Genomic DNA, 26,032 nt, shown 5'->3' on the forward strand with positions numbered 1-26,032 from the left:
CCGTTCTGTCTCCTTTGTTGCTTGTTTTATATGATTATTGCTTTGCCATTTATTTTTTGTGGATTGCCCCTTCTAGGAGCACTGCAAAAAAAACGACCATGGCGAGTTACTCACTTAAGTTGAGTAAATTAAATATCGCAATAGTACAATTTCTCGCTTGAATTTAAAATCTATAAGTTTCGAGTCAATATTTTTATTTTTTTATGTCAAAATCAGGGAGTTAGTGCAAGTTCACTATATTAAATGTTGTGTTTGTTTGAAATTTTCAATGAAATTTTTCATGGATATCAGATTCTGGAATTTTTTTACATTCTTCTCTAACCTGTAGAAGTTTCGTATTACATGCTTCTTTATATATCATAATTTCTTTTTTTTAATCTAAAAAACACTTTTTTTTAAACTGCACTAAAAAATTTAAGTTTTTCATCGCCAATTTAAAATTATAAATAAAATATTATAGGATTCAAATGGTTAAAATGATTTTTCTGCATAAAGAGGTTGATTTATTATTTTCATCAAATAAATATTTACTAGATTTCAAGATTTTTACTTAAACTCGTTCATTTCAAGAGCAGTTCTCTCAGATTTTGGTCATTCGATTTTGTTTTGTATTTTTTAATCCGACTGAAACTTTTTCTGGTGCCTTCAGTATGCTCAAAGAAGCCATTTTGCATCATTAGTTTGTCCATATAATTTTCCATACAAATTTGGCAGCTGGCCATACAAAAATGATGTATGAAAGTTCAAAAATCTGTATCTTTTGAAGGAATTTGTTGATCGATTTGGTGTCTTCGGCAAAGTTTAGGTATGGATATGGACTACACTGAAAAAATGATACACGGTAAAAAAAAATTGGTGATTTTTAATTTAACTTTTTGTCACTAAAACTTGATTTGCAAAAAAAAACACAATTTTAATTTTTTTTTATTTTTTGGCATGTTTTAGAGGACATCAAATGCCAACTTTTCAGAAATTTCCAGGTTGTGCAAAAAATTTTTGAGTGAGTTATGAATTTTTGAATCAATACTGATTTTTCTAAAAATTGAAGAATTGGTCGCAAAAATTTTTCAACTTCATTTTTCGATGTAAAATCAAATATTGCAATTAAAAAGTACTTCAGTGAAATTTGGATAAAGTGCACCTGTTGAAGCGAGTTAGGAGATAAATTTGTAAACCCTTTGAAACCCTTATTCCCCTTGCCCAAGCTGTACCTTCTCGCATCAGAGATCAGTTGTGATCTCCAATTCTGATTTGCAGAATCCCACTCCGCGAGTGTCGTAGCTCTGCTGGACATCGCGAGAAAGAGTGTCTCACCGGTCAGCCGAAGTAGTTTTACTTTAGGACTTCAAAGTCGAGAATAAACCGTCACCAAGTGACCCTCGCGTTTTAATAAACGTTTGTTTCAGTTCGCGTGAATAAACCGTGTTTTAATCTTGTAAAGTGCGAGTTTATGTGTAGTGTCCGAAAATCGTTAAAATACCAACGCGCGAACATTGGTCCTTCGGGCACCGGATTACCGGGCGGTTTTCGGACAAACGGACCTGTCCACTGCGAAAAAGTGATCGGACAGTTTGTGTGCACGAACGTTTAAGTGCAAAAGTGCATGTGAAAAAGAACTTCTGGGCTACGGCTCAAACAGTGGCGTTTATTCGCAAAATAAGTGTCTCGCGACTCCACGGAACGCGGAAAACGGTGGAAAATTGGAAAATCCGCGGAACAAAAGTGCTGCCTTTGTGCGAAGGAAGAAAGGGGAGTCCAGACAAAGCAGGTGCTATTGTCCCGGGAATTGCGCGGTCTACTACTGCACCATCTGCGCCATTGCAGTTGCGCAACGCGCGCGCATTTCTCGCGGCACCTGGGCGCTGCCGTTGCTGTTGCTGGAAGGAGATTCGGGACCAGGAGCGGAAACAGGACAAGGATTGGTCAAGGAAAGGGTTTGGCAGGGAGTATTGCATGATTGGGTGGCATGAGGCGTGATTTGGCTTAAGCTGATGGCAATAAAAACGAAATTGATCGCATTTGTGTCTATTTTCTCCAAAATTGCGTGTCCCTTGGTCTGGTTTGGTCTGGTTCTCAAATCTGGCAAATTTGGTTCTTGGTCTGAAGTTCTGGTTAGCTCCCATCGCTGCAGTCAATATTTTGGGTTGAAAGTTCGCTGTCAATTTCGGGAAATCGCGGTGGAACGTCGAGTAGATCGTCAGTCAAGTCAATTTGCAGGGCTGTCAATCGTGATTCGTGTGCAAGATGGATGAAGATCTGCGTTCATTGACGAAGCGTGAGCGCAGGTGGCTGAACAACTTGGCTGTTACGGACGATTTCCTGAAGGAGTACAGAGCTGAAACGGATGAGAAGCAAGTTAGCGTTCGGATTGAGCTGCTGGACGACATCTACAACAAGTTCTTCGACAACCGCTACGCCATCGAAGAGCTGCTGAGAGAAGGTGAAGATGACGAAACTGCTGAGGACAAGGCGAAGCGTGAGAAGATGCTGAAGGATTCGGACAAGGTGGTGACAGATTTTGAGAAGCAGTACATCGACCTGAAGTCTCGGCTGAGGAGAAACTCCCACGCCCACCTGCTCCACCTGAAGTTGCTGTGGATAACCAAGTGGTCGTTCAACAACCTGTCTTCTCAAGGTGAAGCTGCCTGATATTCGACTTCCGTCTTTCAGTGGCAAGATGCAGGAATGGATTTGCTTCCGAGATACGTTCTTGAGTCTGATTGATCAGAACGGTCATCTTACGGACATGGATCGGTACACATACCTCCGCTCGTCGCTGTCTGGTGAAGCCTTGCAGGAGATCAACAACATCGATTTCACTGCAATCAACTACTCTGTGGCCTGGCAAGCGCTGATGGAAAAGTACGAGAACAAGAAGTTGCTCGTTAAGGCCTACCTCGACATTCTGTTCGAGCTGGAACCGCTGAGACGAGAAAGCTACCAAGGTCTGAGCCATCTCGTAAGCGAGTTCGAGAAGAGTCTTCAGATGCTCGCAAAGCTCGGCGAGAAGGCGGAAAACTGGAGCACCCTGCTCGTTCACATGATCTGTTCACGGCTGGACAGTGCGACGCTGCGCGAGTGGGAGAGTCACCACAAGTCTAAGGAGGTTCCTACGTACACGAAGGTGATTGAGTTCCTGAAGAGTCAGTGTTCCATCCTCCAGTCCATCGCACGTGTGAAATCGAGCAATGCTGATCAACGCCCATCAAGGCCTGCGGTGTGTAACTACGCAGCGAATTCGTCGTCTGGTAGGTGTCGGATCTGCAACGAGCCCTGGCACACACCCTTCCAATGTAACAAGTTCCAGACGATGAGCCTGCAAGAAAGAATCGATTTTGTGATGCAGAACAGGTTGTGCCGGAATTGTTTGAAGCCTGGACATCTCTCCAGAACCTGCGAAAGAGGACAGTGCCGTCACTGTCGCCGTAATCATCACACGATGCTGCACATCACAAGATCCTCCGTTCCACCCACGCAAACAAGACCACAGACAGCGAACCCGAACAGACAGCCACAGAACAGACCAGCCAACACAAACCAGAACCAGCAGAACACTGCCACGGACACTACAAGTAATGCGATCGCCAGAACCGGACAGAACGCATCAGACACAAATCAGCAGAACACAAGCCATGCATGCATTGCACTTCCTATCACGCCTACCCAAAACATTCTGCTGTCGACTGCGCTCGTGAAGGTGAAGGATCGTCGCGGAAACACTCTGCTGGCCAGAGCGCTACTAGATTCCTGCTCCCAGCACTGCTTGATGACGAAGTCCTTCTCAACCAAGCTGAAGTTCAAGCAAACTCCAGCGTACCTGTCCATTCAAGGAATTGGACCTACAGCTGCAGTCTCAACCAAAGTTGTCAGCGCAGAAGTTTGCCCTCGTTCGAGCGCCATATCGTCGTTCGCAGAGGAGATGGAATTCCACGTGTTGCCGAAGCTAACCATCCCACTGCCGACTGCAACGATTGATCCCGAGCATTGGAAACTCCCAGATTGTACGCAACTTGCCGATCCTCAGTTCTTTGAGTCGAAGCCGATCGATCTCATCATCGGTGCGGAGTTTTTCATGGACCTGCTCCGGGAAGGAAAGCAGAAGGCGACTGAAGAAGGGCCGACACTCCAAGAAACGGTGTTCGGCTGGATCATTTCTGGGCGCGTACCGAACAGTACGGCCACCGAGCAGTCGTCTACGTTTGTCGTCTCCACTGCACAGCTGCAAGCGGATCTCGCAAAGTTCTGGGAACTCGAAACGTGCCGCAACATCAGCACCCACTCACTGGAAGAGTCTGCTTGTGAAGAGTTCTTCGACAAAACCACTGTACGGGACGAACAAGGCCGTTTCGTTGTAACTCTGCCGAAGAAAGACGACGTTATTAGCCGGTTAGGAGAGTCGAAAGCAACTGCCGTGAAGCGGCTGATGGGAATGGAGAGAAGATTCGCAGCGAATCCAGAACTGCAGAAGATGTATGCTGACTTCATGCACGAGTACGAAGCTCTCGACCACATGGAAGAAGTTGTCGATGATGCTTCTTCTGGAATCAAGTACTATTTGCCCCATCATGCTGTTCTCCGGCCGGACAGCACCACAACAAAGCTGCGAGTGGTGTTCGACGCTTCGTGCGCAACGTCCACTGGTGTTTCGCTCAACGACGGGCTCATGGTCGGTCCCGTTGTGCAGGATGACCTGTTCAACACCGTGATTCGCTTTCGATTCCACCGCTACGCACTCGTCGCTGACATCGCCAAGATGTATCGGATGGTTAGGAACGCCGAAGCAGATCGGCCCCTGCAACGAATCGTCTGGAGAAAGTCCCCTACCGAGCCTGTGCGTACGTTCGAGTTGAAGACCGTTACATACGGTACAGCGTCTGCGCCGTATCTCGCCACTAAATGTCTGCAACGATTGGCTGCTGACGGAGAAGAAAGATATCCACTCGCTGCCAAGATTGTCAAGCAAGACTTTTACGTGGATGACTTGCTCACTGGCGTAGATGATCTGGAAGAGGGAATGAAGCTGATTAACGAGATCTTGGAGTTGATGGAGTCTGCTGGAGTATCGTTACGCAAGTGGAACTCGAACTGTAAGCAGCTGCTGTGGAGAGTCCCCGAGAACTTGAGGGATGGTCAGTCCATTTTGGAGTTCGACGCTGCAAGCTACACCGTGAAGACGTTGGGACTGATCTGGGAGCCTCAATCGGACACCTTCCTATTCTCCACGCCGACTTGGAACAGCACAAGCGAGATCACGAAGCGTGTGGTTGCATCCGACCTTTCTATGCATTGGGATCCGCTAGGAGTAGCTGGTCCAGTTGTCGTCCAAGCGAAGATATTTGTACAGCAGCTGTGGCGACACCAGTACGATTGGGATGCACCGCTTAAGGAAGCTGATCAAGAGTTTTGGCTGGAGTACAGACGAAACCTCAAGGGACTAGAAGGCCTCTCAGTTCCTCGCTGGATAGGAGTCGAACGGAAGGCCAAGTCAGTTCAAATCCACGGATTTTGCGACGCCTCAACCAAAGCATATGGAGCGTGCTTGTACGTGCGGACTGAGTACGAAGACGGCGAAGTAGTGGTGAACCTTCTTACGGCCAAGTCTCGAGTCGCACCAATCCCGAAGCCGAAGAAGAAGTCGAAGAAGAAGACGTCGCAGAAACAGCCAGAAGAAGAGCAAGCAGAGCAGTCGAATCCTGAACAAGACGAGTTGGATGCCGAGCAGACTATTCCCAGCCTGGAGTTGTCCTCTGCCCTTCTGCTCGCACACCTGTACGACAAAGTCGCCAATTCTCTCCCTTTCAAGCCAGAAGCGTACTTCTGGACTGATTCGATGATTACGCTGTGCCAGATCAAGTCGCCGCCCTCGAGATGGAAGACATTCGTCGCGAACAGGGTTTCTGAAATTCAGCATCTCACTCGAGGCGGTATTTGGAATCACGTCCCAGGAACCGAGAACCCGGCTGACATAATCTCCCGCGGGATGACGCCAGCCCAGTTGCAGTACCAATCTCTCTGGTTCCATGGACCCTGCTGGTTGAAGCTGGACAAAGCGAACTGGCCACACGTTCAGCAAATCCGTGAAGAAGATCTCGACACATCGCTCCTCGAAGAACGCAGCGTTGCTGCAGTGTTGCCAACGATCGAACCGAGTCACATCTTCAGCCTGAACTCGTCGCTCACACGTCTAGTACGTGGTGTTGCGTACGGTATTCGATTCCGCCACAACGCGAAGCAGGCTCACCAAAATTCGAAAAAGCTCGGATCGATCACAAGTGAGGAGTACGAGGATGCACTGAAGCCGTTGGTGCGCATCGCACAGCAGGAATGCTTTCAACAAGAGATCGCTGACCTGAAAAGAGGTCACCAAGTGCAGAACAACTCAAGGATTGCTGCACTGAACCCACAGCTGGTAGATGGTCTACTCTGTGTTGGCGGCCGGCTGCAGAATGCCAATGTCTCAGCGAGTCGAAAACATCCGTACATCCTGGACCATCGCCATCCTTTCACCGAAATTGTTATCGCTGACTACCACGTGAACCTGTACCACGCTGGACAGCAACTGCTGCTGTCAGCTGTGCGCGGACGGTTTTGGCCGACCAGCGCCAGGAACGTGGTACGCAAGGTGATTCATTCGTGCGTAAGCTGCTTTCGAGCTAGACCACGTGTCCAGAACCAACTGATGGCGGACCTCCCGCCCGAGCGAGTCAACCCGTGTTTCGCATTCCAAAGAGTTGGCGTTGACTATTGCGGACCGTTCTATCTGGTTCACGGTCTGCGCCGTGGATCTCCGGTGAAATGTTTCGTCGCTGTTTTTGTCTGCCTCGTCACTAAAGCGGTACACCTGGAGTTGGTGGCAAACCTGACCACAGAAGCGTTTCTAGCAGCACTCAAGAGATTCTCAGCCCGCCGCGGTAAACCCAAACTGATTAAGTGCGACAACGCAACAAACTTCGTGGGGGCTTCGAGAGAATTGAAGGAGCTGCACAGACTGTTCCTGAACCAAGAGTTCCAGGCAAGAGTGGTCGCGCAGACAGCAGCAGACCGCATTGAGTTCCAGTTCATCCCGGCGCGCACCCCGAACTTCGGTGGACTGTGGGAGTCCGCCGTAAAGTCGTTCAAGACGCTGTTGAAACGAACCGTAGGAGCTCGCAAGCTGTTCTACGACGAGATGCAGACAATCCTGACCCAAATCGAAGCGATCTTAAATTCAAGACCTGTGACCCCGCTAAGCAACGACCCGAACGACTTTGAGGCCCTGACACCGGGGCATTTCCTCATTCATCGTCCACTCGTGGCCATCCCAGAACCAGATCTGGATGGCATTCCGGAAAACCGACTTTCAGCGTGGCAAGCAGTTCAGCACTATGTGCAAACCCTGTGGAAGACGTGGACAACTCAATACCTCTCCGATCTCCACAATCGGACCAAATGGACCCAGCAGAAGGACAACATACGAGTCGGCACGACGGTGGTTCTGATGTGCGAAAACATCCCACCACTGAAGTGGCCCCTGGCACGTGTCACCGAGGTGCACCCAGGGCAAGATGGACGTGTCCGAGTTGTCACAGTGCGGACTAAGGACGGTACATTCAAGCGAGGCGTATCTAAGATCTGCGTCCTCCCAATACGCGACAACACCGTACCATCTTCGCAGCAAGGGGAGAACTAGCTTCTCCTCCACCGGCGGAGGCCGGGAGGCCTCCGCACTCCCAGTTAAGTTGTGTATTATTTCTCCATTCAAAAAGCTAACCGAGTTCTTTTTTGCCAGTCGTTCACGCCCACGCCCCTCTGGTCCGTCCAAACCAGACCCGGCGAAGTCACGCAAGTCCAGTTGTCTCGTCCAAATGAGGTAAAAATGTGTCGTTTCGGTGTTGGTTGCATGCATGTTGCATTAAGGAGTAGCTAAGCGCTACAGTCAGGTCATGGGTTAAGAATAAAGGAGGCCAAGCGTCAACGGTAGCCACAAGGGCACCCCACAGTCGGTATCGGAACTAAAAGCCACCCCCACCATTTGCTACTTTGAGGTACGATCGAATCTTCGACGGCGAGCCGAGACGGAGTGTACAATCCGTTCTCGAGGTCCGTGCAGCGGTCGTCAGCGAATCTGATCAATTCGCCAGGCGGTCACAACGCAGAACCTACGCAACAGAAGCCAGCAAGTCAACGGTCTACCAGCAGAGCACCCAAGAAGTACGAGTTCCGAACCACATCAGCAGTAAGCAGAGCGTCGACGTCCGAGGGACGTCCGCGGAGGCCACGGACGGTGGTCTCCGCAAACCAGGCAAGTCGTTTTATGTTGTGATTATAAAGGTAAAAAAGCACCCTCTCATTTCTCAGATAGCACGGCACGAAATGCGCGGACCAGCCCGCGTCACGAACCACGGCACTACGCCCCCGCAAGCAGCACAAGATCTGAGCCGAGAGCGCAGTGCAACAGTCCGGTTGGAGCAGTCTAACCCCAGCAAGTACACCGCAGCAGTACAACCAGTCCCGAAGTGGTTACACGTCGCAGCACGAGAACGTCAAGAAGAGCAGCTCAAGAAGAAGACAACAACAGCACCGAATCTCAACAACAGCGCATACTCCAGATTACGATCGTCAAGATTCAGCAGCATGATCAGCAGTCCAAGCATTGCGGTCAACAGTCGGCGTCGAAGCATGTATGAGCACTAGCAGCAGCATAATCCAGGTCGAAGTAGGCCGTCGGTGCAGCAGTCCAGTCCAAGCGATGAGGTGTCTGTACGTGTGATTTGCAGCAGTCCGAGAGCAGAAGAAGACTGAGCCAATCTACAGTCCAGATAACAAAAGAACCCGTATCGTCCACAGAAGAAAAATCTATGTACTCGTCCCAATCTTGACCCTGATTCTTTTGTGTTAGTATATAAGCCGATCGTGTAATAGTAGAAAGTAGGAATCAAAACAAAATTAGTGATAAGCTATCGAAGAGATCTCCCAGGATAGCTGTAGGAGGAAGAGAGAGAGAGTAGATGTTTTGAAACCTGGGAGCTTTCAAGGCGGCCGGTTATGTTGAAGCGAGTTAGGAGATAAATTTGTAAACCCTTTGAAACCCTTATTCCCCTTGCCCAAGCTGTACCTTCTCGCATCAGAGATCAGTTGTGATCTCCAATTCTGATTTGCAGAATCCCACTCCGCGAGTGTCGTAGCTCTGCTGGACATCGCGAGAAAGAGTGTCTCACCGGTCAGCCGAAGTAGTTTTACTTTAGGACTTCAAAGTCGAGAATAAACCGTCACCAAGTGACCCTCGCGTTTTAATAAACGTTTGTTTCAGTTCGCGTGAATAAACCGTGTTTTAATCTTGTAAAGTGCGAGTTTATGTGTAGTGTCCGAAAATCGTTAAAATACCAACGCGCGAACAGCACCGTTTTCAAGTTATAGCTATTTTGAGGTGACTTTTTTGAAAATCGTCGCAGTTTTTCATTTTTTTTTTTAAATTAGTGCACATGTTTGCCCACTTTTGAAAAAAATATTTTTGAAAAGCTTAGTTGCTGAGATATTGCCATGCAGAGGTTTCAAAACAGGAAAATTGATGTTTTCTAAGTCTCACCCAAACAACACACCATTTTCAAATGTCGATATCTCAGCAGCTAATGGTCCGATTTTCAATGTTAAAATATGAAATATTTGTGAAATTTTCCGATCTTTTCAAAAACAATATTTTCAAAATTTTTAAGCCAAGAATAAAATTTTAAAAGGGCGTAACATTGAATGTTTGGTCCTTTTGAAATGTTAGTCTTGGTTTAAAAAATTTTAAAATATTTTTTTTCGAAAAGATCGGAAATTTCACGAATGTTTTATATTTTATCATTGAAAATCGGACCATTAGCTGCTGAGATGTCGACATTAGAAAATTGTGCGTTGTTTGGGTGAGACTTAGAAAACATCAATTTTCCTGTTTTGAAACCTCTGCATGGCCATATCTCAGCAACTAAGGGTCGAATCAACAAAGTTTAAAAATGCAAAAATAGAGAATCTTCTCAGCTTTTCAAAAATATTTTTTTCAAAGGTGGGCAAACATGTGCACTAATTTTAAAAATGAAAAACTGCGATTATTTTCAAAAAAGTCACCTAAAAATGGATTTAACTTGAAAACGTTGCACTTTATCAAAATATCACTAAAGTACTTTTTGATTGTAAATTTGATTTTACATCGAAAAATGAAGTTGATAAATTTTTGCGATCAATTCTTTTATTTTTTGAAAAAATCAGTATTGATTCAAAAATTTATAACTCGCTCAAAATTTTTTTACACATCCTGGAAATTTCTGAAAAGTTGGCTTTTGATGTCCTCTAAAACATATCAAAAAATAAAAAAAATAAAAATAGTTTTTTTTGCAAATCAAGTTTTATTGACAAAAAGTTAAATAAAAAATCATTATTTTTTTACCGTGTATCGTTTTTTTCTGTGTAGTCCATATCCATACCTACAACTTTGCCGAAGACACCAAATCAATCAAAAAATTCCTTCAAAAGATACAAATTTTTGAATTTTACATCATTTTTATATGGCCAGCTGCCAAATTTATATGGAAAATTATATGGACAAAGTAATGATGCAAAATGGCTTCTTTGGGCATACCGAAGGCACCAAAAAAGTTTCAGCCGGATAAAAAAATACAAAAATTAAAATTCAAAAAAAAAGATCGATTTCGTAGAGAACTGCTCTCAATCGAAAAGTTGTTTGAAATTCACAGAAAAAAAACCTGTCAAAATGTGGAATAGAGAAACGATTTTTCTGGCAACCTGGCAACCACGATTATCAATGAAATATGTGAAAAAATAAGATTAGAGAAGCATTGGTTAATTTAAACATGAAAGTCAACCATTGAACATCCATAATTTTGAATTGAAGAAAAAAAATTAAGTTTATATAATTTTACTTCGATATTTATAATTATAAAATTTCCCGGGAGTCTCGCCTAAATTTCCCGGGAATCGAGAGGTCTAAAAATGGTGGATTTCCCGGGATTTTTTTTCCGGGAATTCCCGCTCGTCACCCTCTAGCTTTAATGAAGCCCATATTCATAATAAGTCCATATTCTATGGCATAGAAGGACAGGTAATTGATAATTTCTCCTATGAGTCATACATTATGGTTAGGGTTAGTGAAATTTCACGATTTCGCGGACAGCGTGAAATTCGTGAAATTTGTCTTTTTCCGCGAAATCCCGTGAAATTTTATGTTTGTGTGAAACTGTTACGATTTTTCTCAAAATGATTTGTCTAACTCAAATAGGAATAAATATAATCTTATGAACTACTGTAGAATTAAGTGAGTGAATACCCTTATTCAATTACTAACATAGGGTTAGTGTTTTTTGACGATTTCGTGGACCTTCGCCGTCCACGAAATCGAAATTTGAGAAATTTATCAATTTTACCAGTCATGTTTATTTTTTTTTTCAAAATAACAACAAAATAAATATTTGATCCATACAGACTATTTAAGTTAATTTTATTAGTTTTCAATGGAGCACCCGCAGTCGAAAAGTTTTTGAAAGTTCGCTCCATAAGAAATACATTGTAGAAAAAAGCAAAAACTGCTCGAATGGAAGTGCTCCATTGAAAAGCTTGATATGCAACATTTGAAGAATTGTTCAGATTTTTCAGTGTTTTTAGGAACTTACTAAGTTAAGTAGGTAATATTTCCATTTGCTGTAATAACAATTTTACTCCTATTTTATTTGAAAGATATTGTTTCAAAAGGAATTGACAGAATCATGATTTGTTTTATTAAAAATAAAATGAAAGCTTTGAAATCAACTTTTTAATTTTTTTTCTGAGTCCTGTTTAATTTTAACGATATTTGATTATTTGAGTGGATAATTCCCGCGAAAGTTTAAAAAATACTATTTTCCATTGTTTTTGTTTTCATTTTGTATACAAATTTTGATTTCGTTACAATTAAAGTTTTTTTTACTTTTGATTTAAAATTCACATTTTGAAAAGAAAGATAAACACCTTAATCTTCCCGAATCCCGCGGCGGGCGCTCTAAAATTCTTTGTGTAAATATGGGTATTCGGCGCCGTCGCTCCGTGCCATACTTTCATACACTTAGGAGCCCAGGGCGGCGAAGTCCTTGTAGATAAAAGGAAGACACTAGTGGTTGGTACTAGCAATGGTGGCCGACAGCAATAAAGTCAACTTCGTTTTTTTTTTCGATAAACACCTTAAAGAAAATATTATTTTGCTAAATGTCGCAAAAAAATCAAATTATTTCACTCATTTTTGCTGGACAAGATTGTTAAATCTTGCTTTGATATGAAATTCAATGAAATGAAGCAAATCAGCAAAAACTTTTTTACTTTATAAGTCGAATATTAAAAAAGCAGTTCAATAAATGAGAATACGCATGCCTTACATTTTACTTCAAAATATATTTAGAGCCCATCCATAAACTATGTGGAATATTTTTTGAAAATTACGAGAATTTTGTTTGTGTCTCGTTCAAATTTATGATTTTTTCATTGAAGAATAAAACATAATGAAGCATGAAAAGTAGTTTCTTTGATACTAACATAAGATTTTCAAAGTTATTTTAGCATTTTTTACGGTCCGCGAAATTTGCGTGAAATTTGGTGTTTTAAAATTGAGGTCCCCGTGAAATTTGCAATTTTCGAGCGTGAAAAATCACTAAGCCTAATTATGGTGATCTGATAACCCTTCTCAAGATATAGCCACTTTATTATATTGGCGAATGCTAAATTTGTGATCTTTCTTTGAAAAGCTTATTTTTGTATTATCAATAACTAAATGTGTATGTATAAATATTCAATTTCATTCTCGTTTTATCGAATGAAACTGGATTCATGTAATTGATGGTTTCCTGCAAACCAGTAGTATTCAACCACTAATATTAAAACATAAGAAGTACTTAATTGATTCGAACTCTCAAACCAGATGAGATGATAAAATTGTATCAACAGAGTGTCATCGACCAACAAATATTTCAATGTCACCAACAAAACCGTCACGACCACCACTGTGCCAACCTTGAACTTCTAACTGTACTGCGAGTACGAGTGCTCTTTCAATAGGTCATAAAAGTTTCCCAAACTAGGCGAAAATCCATCCATCACGCGCACGCATTTGCGCTACTGTTTTAGTGGCAACATTTCACCTCACCGCGTGTTCCGCGGCTTTCCCAACCCCGTCAAGGTTGTCCCAATAGCTGAACTACTTCCATCCGATTGCTCGGAGAAGTTGCTGCGGGGTAATCGCGGGGTTTTGCGCGACTTACTTATCGGGCTATGCTTTGAATTTTAATCACCCGCCGTGGTCAGTTTACACTTGACGAAAAGAATGTGGTGTCTCTTTGATGAATGAAACACCTTTCGGCTTGGGGGGAGCATTTTCGAAAAATGTGCCCACCACCTTTGAACTGAATTCTGCCGACATTTTGCGAACGATTTGTTGAGAATGCCTCGGAGACTTCCCTCCGGAGAGGGGTAAGCAAGTGCTGGTCAAAAACAAAATTGTTTAATCATATAAAAGTACGTACTGACGGTTGAAGAATCATAGTCAACTCGACCACTTCAATCAATACACACTCAACCCTCAAAAACAATCCAAGATGTTCACCAAGCTGGTTAGTACCTAAACTTCTTGCTTCTCAAAATCAACTTTTATCAATTCATCCCAACTCTTTCCACAGATCTGCATCGCCGCCCTGGCCATCTCGTGCGTTTGCGCCAAGCCCGGACTCGCGGTTGCCCCGGCGGCCTACGCTGCCTACAGTGCTCCGGTTGTGGCCGCGGCTGGTCCCGCCTTCGTGACCGCCCAGAGCTCGCAAGTCGTCGCCCGGAACTACAACGGAATCGCACCGCTGGCCTACACCGCCGCCCCCGTTGCCGCTCCCCTGGCGTACGCTCCGGCCGTGGCCAAGGTCGCCGCTCCGGTGGCCTATGCTGCTGGCCCAGCTCCTCTGGCCTACACCGCCCCAATTGCCCCGGTGGCACGTGCCTTCGCCGCTCCTTATGCTGCTGCCCCGTTCGGTGTTGCGCCTTATGCTGCTGCTCCGTTCGCCGCCGCCCCCTATGTGGCGTCCCCGTACGCGGCCTACCGGTACAACCCGTACCTGCTGTAAGGAGGAGCTGCTGCTGAAGAAGTGACCAACCACCAACCAAGGACTGAATGCGCGTGTGTAGATGCAGATCGTTATGGCTTGGACGAACTCGATCCAAGACTTGTGATGTTATTGTTGCGATAGTGAGATAAGAAGGAAACAAAATATATGAAACAAGAATAATGAAAATTTTAGTTTTGCATTTTGTAGACAATTTAATTCCATTTCGGAATCTTTTTCAATCTAAATTAATTTAAGAGGCTACATACATGTAGAAAATCACAAAATTTCATATTACAGAAAAATCACTTAATTCACTAAAAAGATGATTTTCAATCACTCCTGAAAGTTTCATGAAGATATTTCGTGACTGAACTGAGTAAGAGACGAATTAAGTTCATAATTTTGCCATGCGCAAAGCGAACTGTCAAACTTTGGATACGTTTTTCTCTAAACACCGAGTTGATTTACGGGTGCCACGATATCTCGAGATGGGATGGTCCAAATTGGCTGAAATTTAGGGTGAAGACTCTCAAGACATATTCCGTGTGCATGACAAAGCCTGATTTTGAAATTTTGCTTTTTAAAAAAAATACAAAAATCAAAAAACTGACGATTTTTTATACAAAAAACATAAAAATATTTTTATCTTTTTTTAGAATTAAGTTTTTGAAAATCGGTCTTCGTCATGCACACATGACCGGTTCAACGAGTCTTCACCAAAATTGTGAGCCGATTTGATCAAAGCAGTGTTGAGATATCGTGGCACCCGTTTTTTGAAACTGCTAACTTTAAATAGTTATATCTCGGCAAAGGTATATCCAATTGTCTTCATATTTATTTTGTTAATAGATGAAAATATATATTTTAATGCCTTGCAAAAAGTTTTAAAAAATAGTTTAAATGTGTGCTCATACCAACCTCTGACATTTTTGACGATTTACATGTATGTAACCCCTTAATGACGTTGGCAAGTATTTTAATAGATCATTCGCAATTGTTGGTTTTCTTTTCGTCAAAAATAAATTGTCGATGGCGCCGGGAATTTTAAGAACCTGAAGTTGGAATTAACAAGGCTTACGATAGTCGAAATTAAGATTGGAAGTTGATTTGGAGTCGTTGGGGTCTTGTCCATATGGAAGCTGTCTTTATCGATTGAGTTCGCTCGAATCAATGGATTTGTGCTCATTTGCTTGTAAAAGACTTGGGCATTATTCTCCCAGGCGTTGTAATTGGATTTAAAACGGGAATATCATAACAAGAAACCCTCACTTCATTTTTTGCTTCACTAAATTTTACCGACTTCCGACGCAAACATTTCTCATGTGACAACATTTAGTGTAAAAACTAAAAGTCGCAAAACACTTTATTACTCAGCGAAAACTATAACATCAAACTGCCAAAATATATTCAGCTGTAAAAACAATGACACGCTTGATCTTGAACATAGCGGATAATTCGAAAATCACGTTCACTTCAGCACACAGCTCTTTCTTTAAAACATTTAAAAAAAAACTGGGCGACACAATGATTTTCATCAATAACCTGAAACATTTCAAACAAATTAGTTTTTTTATGGTTCGAATAAAGCTAAGATTTTTTTAATGGCTGTGCTCTGTAACAACATTCGTTTTCGTGTGATTTGTATTCTAAAACATATTTTATATTGTTTAATTGTTTATTTTTTTAAAAGATTTTTGTTATGGTAAAATTGTTTAATTGTTTAATTGTTTAATTGTTTAATTGTTGAATTGTTTAATTGTTTAATTGTTAAATTGTTAAATTGTTAAATTGTTAAATTGTTTAATTGTTTAATTGTTTAATTGTTTAATTGTTTAATTGTTTAATTGTTTAATTGTTTAATTGTTTAATTGTTTAGTTGTTTAATTGTTTAATTGTTTAATTGTTTAATTGTTTAATTGTTTAATTGTTTAATTGTTTAATTGTTTAATTGTATAATTGTTTAATTGTTTAATTGTTTAATTGTTTAATTGTTTAATTGTTTAATTGTTTAATTGTTTAATTGTTTAATTGTTTAATTGTTTAATTGTTTAATTGTTTAATTGTTTAATTGTTTAATTGTTTAATTGTTTAATTGTTTAATTGTTTAATTGTTTAATTGTTTAATTGTTTAATTGTTTAATTGTTTAATTGTTTAATTGTTTAATTGTTTAATTGTTTAATTGTTTAATTGTTTAATTGTTTAATTGTTTTTTTCGGGCGGAGAAGAATACACCTAGTTGTCAATGTCAGCCACTTGCGAACTGTCAGTGAGAGCCGCCTTCAATTTGTGTTACTGTTCTTATATGGTTAGAGTAGTATTGTGTTTGAAAGAAAATAAATTTAAAAAAGTTTTTAAATTTGCAAATGTTTTTTCGGACTGAGACAATTCATTGAATACAACAGAGGATAAAATAAAATAATTAACTTTATTTATTGGTAAAGTTTTGATAATTTTTGATAAGATATAGTTGCAAATATGTATTCATGAGATATATTTCCAATATGACCGTAAATCAATCAATGTTATGTCTTACATACATGTACTTAAACTTATTTAGTTAGTAGTAGTTAGTCAATGTGTTTAAATATATAAATCGTTCAGTACAACCCGTGCTGTGGAGGAAGTGAAGCAAATTCTCTGAACGAAAATAGGAACAAAAAGGGAAAAACGGCGAGCTGGAGGTTGACATGAAGCAAAAGGAAGCAGAACGTTTTCTTTTTTTTTTTGGAAAAAATCATCATAAGTAAAATTTGCCTAAAAATTAAGATCGTTCAATTTAACATTAGCCACCGTTTTTCAAACAATCGCTCTGCAAAGCCGGCATCTCGGAAGAATGATCATGTCACAGCGAATTCACTTCACTTCCTCCACAGCTCGGGTTTTGCATTTTATTGCAACCAGAATGGAAAATAACAGAAAACAAAGTCCGGCAGTACCGACGCTTACGGCGCTGTAGTTTCCTCCGCTGTCGGGTGCGGTTCCGGATAAAAACAGAAGGATCGCCTTCTACAAGCAGGAAGCAGCAAACAAAATACTGGCCCCTCACGCCTGTGGAGTCACGAAGGAACAAGACAAGGAGGTACTCTACAGTTCGGCTGAGCTGTGGAGGATCTTCAACGAGTTCAGCACCCAGTTAAAAAAAAAATATTTTCATTATTTTTTATGTAACTTTCATGATTTCCGGTCCTACCCTCGTCTCGGCACCGAAGAGGGCCTAATAAAAATAAGTTATGAATAAAAAAAAATGGCGGAGAAAGTTGCATCATATGAGTCATGTACGATCTTGAGCACTATTTTGAAATGTGCTGCAAGAAAATTTGTATTGTTAAGAAGGGCAGATGACGACTGACTGGAAATTTAAGTGGGAAGAGAAATTATCTTGCACAAAAAAAGAAAAACAACAACAAGAAAATGAATAAGAATAAGAAGACCTCTTCGCTTCTCCCTCCCAGGTCCGAAGGCTTGAATGGGGAGAGCACCCAAACCTCTTTTACTCCAAGGAACCTTCCACCCCAGTGTTTGAACTGACGACCTTTGGATTGTGAGTCCAACCGCCGCCAGCGATTCCACCGGAGTAGGCTTGGTTTGGTGTGTTGTTTGTACTTGTGGCATGGAGACGACTCCTACATCTGGAATGACTTAACGGCCTAACAACCAAGGCCGGGACCGACGTTTTACTTCCTCATCCGATGGAAGGTTGCAGCAGATGGGAATCGAACCCAGAATCATCATCTTACTAAGCGGACAGCGTAACTATTCGGCCACGCACTGCCACCTTATTGATCTAAATTTTGAAATTCAAAATTTGCAGTTTTTCGAATATCTTCGTACCATTATTGTATGGACAACCGCCAAAATTTTATGGGGACTTGTATGGGGGAACCAATGACAAAAAATGACTTCTTTGGTCGTAGAGAAGGACCCCACAAAGTTTTAGCCAAATAAAATCTATTTCCGGTTTTGGTTTATCAACTTGTTTGCCAAATAAAAAAAAAGTGTTTTTTCCAAGTTACGAGACAGTTTTTATTCGATTTTGTGTGTATTGAATCAGTCCCCTAAATACAAAAAAACAAGCAAGCTTCATTTACACTTTTTATTCAAGCACTTTCCGGCTAGTTTTGGCAATCGATTGAAGTAATTACATAACTACAGTGAAAACATCCGCCTTCTCGCAAAACACCATGTCAAGCAGCTATTACCTGAAGGACGCTCCAGATTCACGCGTCACCGGTTCACATTTAGCCAAGTCACTGCTCTCGCCTCCAAAAGATCGCGATCGTACATAACGTCAAGCAGCCGGCCTCAAACCTGCTGCGTAATGCCGATATCCTTACTAACTATTTAGCCACTGATCCTCATTTATTAGCTACCCCAAAGGGGAGGGTCAGCCAGCTCTGGACAAAGCTTCAAATCACGAGATGATTGACCACTTCTTGCTCCCTCAAGCGTTCATGTAGTCGAAATGTCAGCCTGGTTCTTGACCAGTGAAACGGATCAGCAGGTTTCTGGAATTCTGGATCAAGTTTTTTTAACCCGTAGGGTAACCATGGCAAAAAATGGTTTGTTATTAGTTTGGGTTTTTTATGCAAATATTACAATTTTCTAAATTGAAAATGTCAAAGTAGTTATGTAGTTAAACCAGAAAAACTTTTGGCAAAATCAGGTTTCCTTTTCCTTTCCCGACAAATCCTTAAGGATGGGTGTGGCTCCTTACGCCACATACTCGTGAGCCTCCAACTTCAGGAATCGCACAAAAAAACAACCGAACCGGTCGGTGGTCATGATTATCAAATGTCAAGCATTTCTTAACTACCCACCCATCATAATACGTACCGGGTAGTTCTAAGTCATCAGTCAAGTTCTGGACATACGTGCTCCGTCTTGTATATGTTTGAAATTCAGAACTCTTTTTTTTTTTGTTCGCTCGATTTTTTTCGGTCGTTCCCGGTGAGCGCGCGGTTCGTCGCCTGTTTTTTACCTTCCCCTCGTTGAAGTCTCCCGCGTTCTTCGCGCCGCCTATTACGGATGGACACACTTGATATATATACGCGAAATGCTGGTTTGGTAAGCATTTTTTTGGGGGCAATAATTAAACCGGGACGTTTGGAGTTAGAATATCATATAAAAGGAAAAACCTTCGGAACGTAACTTCAATCACAGCCAATCAGTCAACCTGCCCAAGTCACCTACTCGCAACAGTAGAACCACCTCAATTTCGAAAATGTTCGCCAAATTGGTAAGTTTCTTCTAAACGGTTCACCTCTAGCATTCATTGCCCTAACCTTTCAATCTTTCACCCTCTACAGTTCATCGCTGCCCTCGCCATCGCCGCCGTGGCCGCCCGCCCCGGAGTGTCCTCGGTGGTGTCCTACTCATCCCCCGCGGTGGTTAGTGCTGTTGCCCCGACCGTGTACAGCTCCAGCACCTACCATGGAGTTGCTGCCCCAGCTGTGGCCTACTCCAGCTACGCTCCGGCTGCCGTTTCGACCTACTCTGCCCCGGCCGCTTACCGCACCTACACCGCTCCGGTGGCCACCTACGGAGCCTACCCGTCGTACGCCACCACCTACGGAGCTGCCCCGGTTGTCTACTCGGCTTACTCGCCGTATGCCACCGTGTACTAGAGCGGATACCGCTGACCACTTGGAATACTGCTGAAAAATGGAAACGGAACTGCCTGGAATTTACGCTGGATTAGGATAAGCTGAACTTGAACCCTTCAAACAACCATTCTTTGTCTGGTCAACTGTGAAATTACAAACAAACGCATTTAAATACACACGAAAAAAAAAAACAAATTCTGCATTTTTTTCAACTCAGCAACTCTCTACAAAATCGGCCGATTTCGACCATTTTTATTTTTTGTATTTTTTGATTTGACTTAAACTTTGTCGGGGCCTTCCCTATGACCAAATAAGCGATTTTGCGTCATTGGTTCACCCATACAAGTCTCCATACAATTTTGGCTGCTGTCCATACAAAAATGGTATGTAAATATTCAAACAGCTGTAACTTTTGAGTGAATTTTCTGATCAATTTGGTGTCTTCGGCAAAGTTGTAGGTATTGTTGAGGACTTTTGAGAAAAAAATAGGCACAGGGAAAAAAAATTGCAGATTTTTTTAACAATTTTTTTTTTCACTAAAACTCAATTTCTCAAAATAAGTATTTTTTGATTTTCGAAATTTTTTGATATGTTTTAGGGGATAAAAATCCGCAACTTTTGAGCCATAGAGAAACATGGTCAAAAAATCTGCCACCGAGTTTTTGAAAAAAAAACAGTGATTTTTGGAAAAAATCGAAGTTTCATGCAAAAACAAGTTTGACATTATTTTTTAATGCAAAATTGAATTTGCAATCGAAAAGTACTTTACAGATTTTTTGATAAAGGGCTCCGTTTTCAAGATATAGCCACCGAAAGTTTGATTTTAGCGAAATATTTGCAGTTTTTCAATTTTTAAAAATAGTGACCATAAGTGACCATTTTCAAAAATATTTTTTTTGAAAAGTTCAGAAAATTTGCTATAAAATTGTCTAAGAGACATTGAAGATTGGACCTCGGGTTGCTGAGATAGAGCCGCTTTAAGAAAAAGAAACACGAAAATTGAAGTTTTCTTAATCTCACCAAAATAACCCACCATTTTCTAATGACGATATCTCCGCAACTAATGATCCGATTATCAATGTTAACGCATGAAACATTCGTGAAATTTTCCGATCTTTTCGAAAAAAATAATTTGAAAATTTTTAAATCAAGACTAACATCTTAAATGGGCCAAACATTGAATATTACGCACATTTAAAATGCTAGTCTTGATTTATAAAAATTCAAAATATTTTTTTCGAAAATATCGGAAAATTTCACGAATTTTCATGTCAATTTTAATATTAAAATTGAAAATCGGACCATTTTTTGCTGAGATATGGTCATTAGAAAATGGTGGGTTGTTTTAGTGAGATTAAGAAAACTTCATTTTTCGTGTTTCTTTTTCTTAAAGCGGCTCTATCTCAGCAACCCGAGGTCCAATCTTCAATTTCTCTTAGACAATTGTATAGCAAATTTTCTGAACTTTTCAAAAATAATATTTTTAGAAGTGGTCACTCATGGTCACTATTTTTAAAAATTGAAAAACTGCAAATATTTCACTAAAATCAAACTTTCGGTGGCTATATCTTGAAAACGGAGCCCTTTATCAAAAAATCTGTAAAGTACTTTTCGATTGCAAATTCAATTTTGCATTCAAAAATAATGTCAAACTTGTTTTTGCATGAAACTTCGATTTTTTCCAAAAATCACTATTTTTAAAAAAAAATCATAACTCGGCGGCAGATTTTTTGACCATGTTTCTTTATGGCTCAAAAGTTGCGGATTTTTGTCCCCTGAAACATATCAAAAAATATCGAAAAAAATACGTATTTTGGGAAATTGAGTTTTAGTGAAAAAAAAAGTAGTTAAAAAATCTGCAATTTTTTTCCGTGTACATTTTTTTTCTCAAAAGTCCTCAACAACACCTACAACTTTGCCCAAGACACCAAATTGATCAGAAAATTCACACAAATGTTACAGCTGTTTGAATATTTACATACCATTTTTTGTATGGAAAGCAGCCAAAATTGTATGGAGACTTGTTTGGATGAACCAATCACACAAAATAGTTTATTTGGTCAAAGGGAAGGCCCCTACACAGTTTGAGCCAAATCAAAAAATACAAATAAAATCCATTTCCGGTTTTGGTAGAGAATTGCTCAACTGAGAAAAATATCCTTAGATTTGCGTGCACAATCTCATTCATTGAACTTTTGTTCCATCGCTTAAGCCTAAAACTTCAAATTTTTATGAGTTATAGTAGAATTTAAGACAGATCAGAATGTTGATCTACTTTGATTTCACTCTTGAACGATTATATTTTTTCACCACAATTTCGGTGAATAACAGGAAATCATATTTATCTGATAATCTTTGAAACTAATTTTTTTCAATTTTGTTATTTATAATTTAATTATAATTATCAGTGCAAATGCTTCTTTTTTTAGTTTTCATTTATGTATTTTTGATTTGTTCATTTTTTTATAAATCACTGCAATTATTTTAGGCTTATGTTTTATTTAATGATGGTTCATTATTAATGAAAGATTTTTTCGGAAATTTGATCAGAAACAGAAAAAATAAAAGTAAATAAATAGTATTCATTTAAACATTGAATGATATTTTGAAATCTTTTTCTTCTTGATCTTGTTCATGCTACACTCAAACAAAGTTGCAGGTTTTTATAAATCCACATAACAGTAAATAAATACATTTAACGATTGCAAAAACTATTTAAAATTTTTAAAGCATGAAATAATATTTTTAAAGCAATCATTCTTGGATTTTGGATAGTAATCAGATTTTTAAGATTTAGTCTTAAAAAAATCATATTTCAATCAAGTCCAAATCATACATATTAATTAGGATTCTTGTGTTTGCTTTCAAATGAAATATTACCGTTGCTTACAAAAATTGAATTTGTGTTGTCTTTAAAGACCCAAACAGATAGAAGAAAATTGCAATTGGTCTAAAATTTGTGATGTTTTTTCTATTATTATTTCCTAGTTGTAATCTAGATAGATTTACATAAAACAAGTTTTTCAATTAAAGCAATTCTGGCCATCGATTGGAGCGGCCGTGGCTGACTGGCTACGGTGTTCGCTTTGTAAGCGAATGGTTCTGGGTTCGATGCCCATCTGCTCCCAACGAGAAAGTTAAGAACACATAAATTTGAATTGATGAATATGAACGAAAAATCAAAGTCACTCGAGGCGGGGTTCAAACCCCCGTCCTTTGGATTGGTAAGCAAAAATGCTAACCACTAGGCCATGACGACTTGGTGAACTTGGACTGGAATTAGGAATACTGTTACAGAGAGCGAGTTGTGGCGCTATAACCACGGCAAATAGTGTCCAGGGTATTCGTGGAAATACAATGTCCCATCCCAGAGGATCCCGGAGTACCAAACCTTCTTAGCATGGTGCTCCCAACGAATACAACCAGATCACGGAGCGTATGGTGGTGTGTCCCCACGCTTCTTCCTCCCCTGTCGATTCAGAATTGTGTTGTTGTTCGAACACTCAGTGCTCAAACTTAACCCAATTACGAATCATCTCTGCGATACGGCTTTACGCAGTAGGCCTGGCCGCTTTAACGCTTGTGTTGTTTTAATGCATTCTGATGCAATGGCGCACTACAAATGTTAATAAATGACAAGAAGAGTGCTAGGCGTCATCTAACCTAAGGCACTCTCCAGGATCCCTTCGAAAGATTGGCTGCGCTAGGGTCTGATTAGATTAGATTAGATTAGATTAGATAAAGCAATTCTGGCCATCGATTATTTTTGTTTTTTTTTATTTGTATTAAACTCTCTACCGTAACCTGGGGTGAATCAGGACTACAGTCTGAATAGGGACAGCAGGTTTTAGAGCACTTAAAGCTTTTGAATTTGGAAATGGATGTACACATTTTGTTGGCCTGAGTTTGTTCTAACCGAAACCAACAAGAAAAATCAAAATATTGTGCTCAAACATGGTCAAACTACTGTCCCAATCCGCTCCATGTGTCCCAATTTACCCCAGTTTACGGTAAAACAATTCTTATCACTTTTCGATTAAATAAATCAATTTCAAAATTTCAAAAGATAAAAATAGACCAATAGGGCATATAGGGAAAATAAAATTTGGTAGCTTTGATATAAATATTTTTTTAACTTGGTTAAAAAGAATTTATCTCCATTAATTCATTTTCAATATTATGAATAAGTCCAAGCAACTTTTAAGATTGGACCTCTTGTTTGCTGAGGTTATAATTGGTTGGATTTTAAATGTCGAGAATTTAAGACTAACATTAAAAGAGATCAAAAAGACAAGAACATCTTTAAAAAATTGTTGAAATTGAAAATTAGATCAATAGTTGCTGAGCAACCAACAAATTGTTAAACATTATCAAAAATTTAAATATAAAAAAGATAGACTTATCTAAAAAACGGTGCATTATAACTAAATTATTTTTATTTTATTGTTTTACTGAATATAAAAGTGTGCCAATTTTTCCCGAATTGTAAAGATAAGCTCTACCTAAAACTACTGGATTTTGATTTGATTCGATGTGATAACCAACAGGGCCACAAGGATGACCTATGTAGCGGTTGCCTAGAATTACAGTGGCTCAGACTTAAAGGGAGCATCTTCAAATTACTGCCGTATGAAGGGCCAAACAGGGATGGTCGGACGCGAACAAGCAAAATCACTCACGGTGTCCTCAGGGGAAGAGAATCTCCTTCCGACAGTAACCTCCAATAACTCCGAAAAAAATCAGACAAAGCTGAAAACAGGGCTCGCACCCTGTTGGGGGCCTAAAAGGGCGCGGCAGACAGCTGGAAACTAACAGAGGTCAATAGATGTAGTAATTAGACAATCCTTTTGAATTGTATAATTAATAAACTATTTCCCCCTTGTGACGTAGTTCTGGTCTTCCACTATCCACGTCCAGTCTCCGCCATTACAGCATACAGTCCACTGCCCTGATGCTCCCTACTCAATCCCCGGCTTTGGTTCTAACTACTGATAAAAAGGAAAATCAAAGATGAGAAAAGGTCAATGCGGATGGAGAGCAAATCGAGCTCAGTATCCCCTCACAAAGACTGGTAGTAAGTGTGAAAAAAAAACAATGAAAAATAAGAAGAAAGACAAGACGAAAAATGAAAAGATAGTGTGTCAATGCGGATGGATCGATGATCCCCTCACAAGGTCATAAAAGAGATAGATAAAGGGAGATGATAGGGAGCAAAACAAAAACAGAAAATCAGGAATAAGAAATAGTTAATGCAGATGGAGAGCAAATTGGATTATCCAATCACAAAGAGATCAATAAAAAAAAAATCCAACAATTCATTTGCAATAATTAAAATATTTTGTTAAATGTTATGTTTGTATGTCAGTTTAAATGAATGAATCTTCTGAAATTCAAAATGGAAAGATCTCACCAAATCAGAAATCTTGGACTTCAATCCATTTGATCGTCTCGTCACTTGTGTCCTGAATCTTCAACTGTTCAAAGTTTCCAATCCCGTCTGCAGCTTCTGCACCTCTTCTGGTTGTGCATGATCGACTGCGTGCACCACCCGTTAAATGGTCATCACTCGAAATTTCTTCTGCTGCTAGGAAGTGTGGCCATGATCAACACTTATGCTAATGGGAAGCAGGTCTTGGAATGAGACTGCTAAAATCACACCTCAAATACATGCAATTGTTCACTGGATTCGGGCTGCATCAAGCTAGTCCCACAATATGTCTTCTCCGATGGACACTTTGTATATTTCCCTTTTTTTTTTTGGTTATTCGGCCGGTCTCTTCCTTTTCGATAAGCTCTACCTAAAACTACTGGAGACAACAAATTAAACAGAAATTCTGTTCTTAAGATAGAGATTCTAGAATATTCCGATACGATTTTTGTATGGACAGCTGTCAAATTTATATGGGAATTTGTATGGACTAGGGTGTCTAATTTTCCCGGTTTTTGAATTTCCCGGGATTCCGGGAAAATTTTGAAACAATGATAAAATGTATGTTTTCATTATATTTGTTAAGTTTCTCAAGCTTAAAATCATAGATTCGCTCATTCAAATTCATAAATATACGTAACTTTAATACCAAGTCTTTTAAAAATAAATAAAAATTAATAAAAAATATTCAAAGTGCTTGGCATTTTGTTGAACTGTAAACTGAAATTTTCAAAATTTTCCGTAATAAGCCAAATTATTGCTAATATTTGCCAAATAGAAATTTTATTGCATTAAATTCTCATTACTTATTATTAATTTCCACAACCAAATCGAAATTTCCAGACCAAAATTTGTGTTTTTTTTTTTCAATTTTGGGAACTTCCTGGACAAAATATCTAAAATCCCGGGATTC

At 40.2% G+C, this 26,032-nt stretch overlaps 4 protein-coding genes across 4 annotated transcripts; all 4 read left to right on the forward strand.

Moving 5' to 3' along the window:
- Window positions 1–2,677: 2,677 nt before the first annotated feature.
- On the forward strand, window positions 2,678–7,478 carry LOC119769340. The gene is made up of 2 exons (XM_038261367.1): window positions 2,678–7,386; window positions 7,442–7,478. The coding sequence occupies exons 1-2, from the start codon at window positions 2,678–2,680 to the stop codon at window positions 7,476–7,478; spliced, it is 4,746 nt and encodes a 1,581-aa protein (XP_038117295.1).
- Window positions 7,234–8,673, forward strand: LOC119769341. Its single transcript, XM_038261368.1, has 2 exons — window positions 7,234–7,849; window positions 8,025–8,673. The coding sequence occupies exons 1-2, from the start codon at window positions 7,545–7,547 to the stop codon at window positions 8,671–8,673; spliced, it is 954 nt and encodes a 317-aa protein (XP_038117296.1). The 5' UTR covers window positions 7,234–7,544.
- A 4,869-nt stretch (window positions 8,674–13,542) lies between these two features.
- On the forward strand, window positions 13,543–14,273 carry LOC119769830 (cuticle protein 21-like). The gene is made up of 2 exons (XM_038263520.1): window positions 13,543–13,607; window positions 13,674–14,273. The coding sequence occupies exons 1-2, from the start codon at window positions 13,593–13,595 to the stop codon at window positions 14,103–14,105; spliced, it is 447 nt and encodes a 148-aa protein (XP_038119448.1). The 5' UTR covers window positions 13,543–13,592; the 3' UTR covers window positions 14,106–14,273.
- Window positions 14,274–19,203: 4,930 nt separating this feature from the next.
- LOC119769981 (cuticle protein 16.5-like) lies at window positions 19,204–19,882 on the forward strand. The gene is made up of 2 exons (XM_038263953.1): window positions 19,204–19,324; window positions 19,395–19,882. The coding sequence occupies exons 1-2, from the start codon at window positions 19,310–19,312 to the stop codon at window positions 19,710–19,712; spliced, it is 333 nt and encodes a 110-aa protein (XP_038119881.1). The 5' UTR covers window positions 19,204–19,309; the 3' UTR covers window positions 19,713–19,882.
- The last annotated feature ends 6,150 nt before the right edge of the window (window positions 19,883–26,032 follow it).

Source organism: Culex quinquefasciatus, chromosome 3 (assembly GCF_015732765.1).
Source record: "Culex quinquefasciatus strain JHB chromosome 3, VPISU_Cqui_1.0_pri_paternal, whole genome shotgun sequence".
Taxonomy (NCBI): Eukaryota; Metazoa; Arthropoda; class Insecta; order Diptera; family Culicidae; genus Culex; species Culex quinquefasciatus.

Coding starts and splice junctions, on each gene's coding strand:
- LOC119769340 (XM_038261367.1), top strand. CDS start 2,678: ATGCAGGAATGGATTTGCTTCCGAGATACGTTCTTGAGTCTGATTGAT. Junction 7,387..7,441: donor GTGCAAACCCTGTGGAAGAC/GTGGACAACTCA, acceptor TGGACCCAGCAG/AAGGACAACATACGAGTCGG.
- LOC119769341 (XM_038261368.1), top strand. CDS start 7,545: ATGGACGTGTCCGAGTTGTCACAGTGCGGACTAAGGACGGTACATTCA. Junction 7,850..8,024: donor AGTTGTCTCGTCCAAATGAG/GTAAAAATGTGT, acceptor TGCTACTTTGAG/GTACGATCGAATCTTCGACG.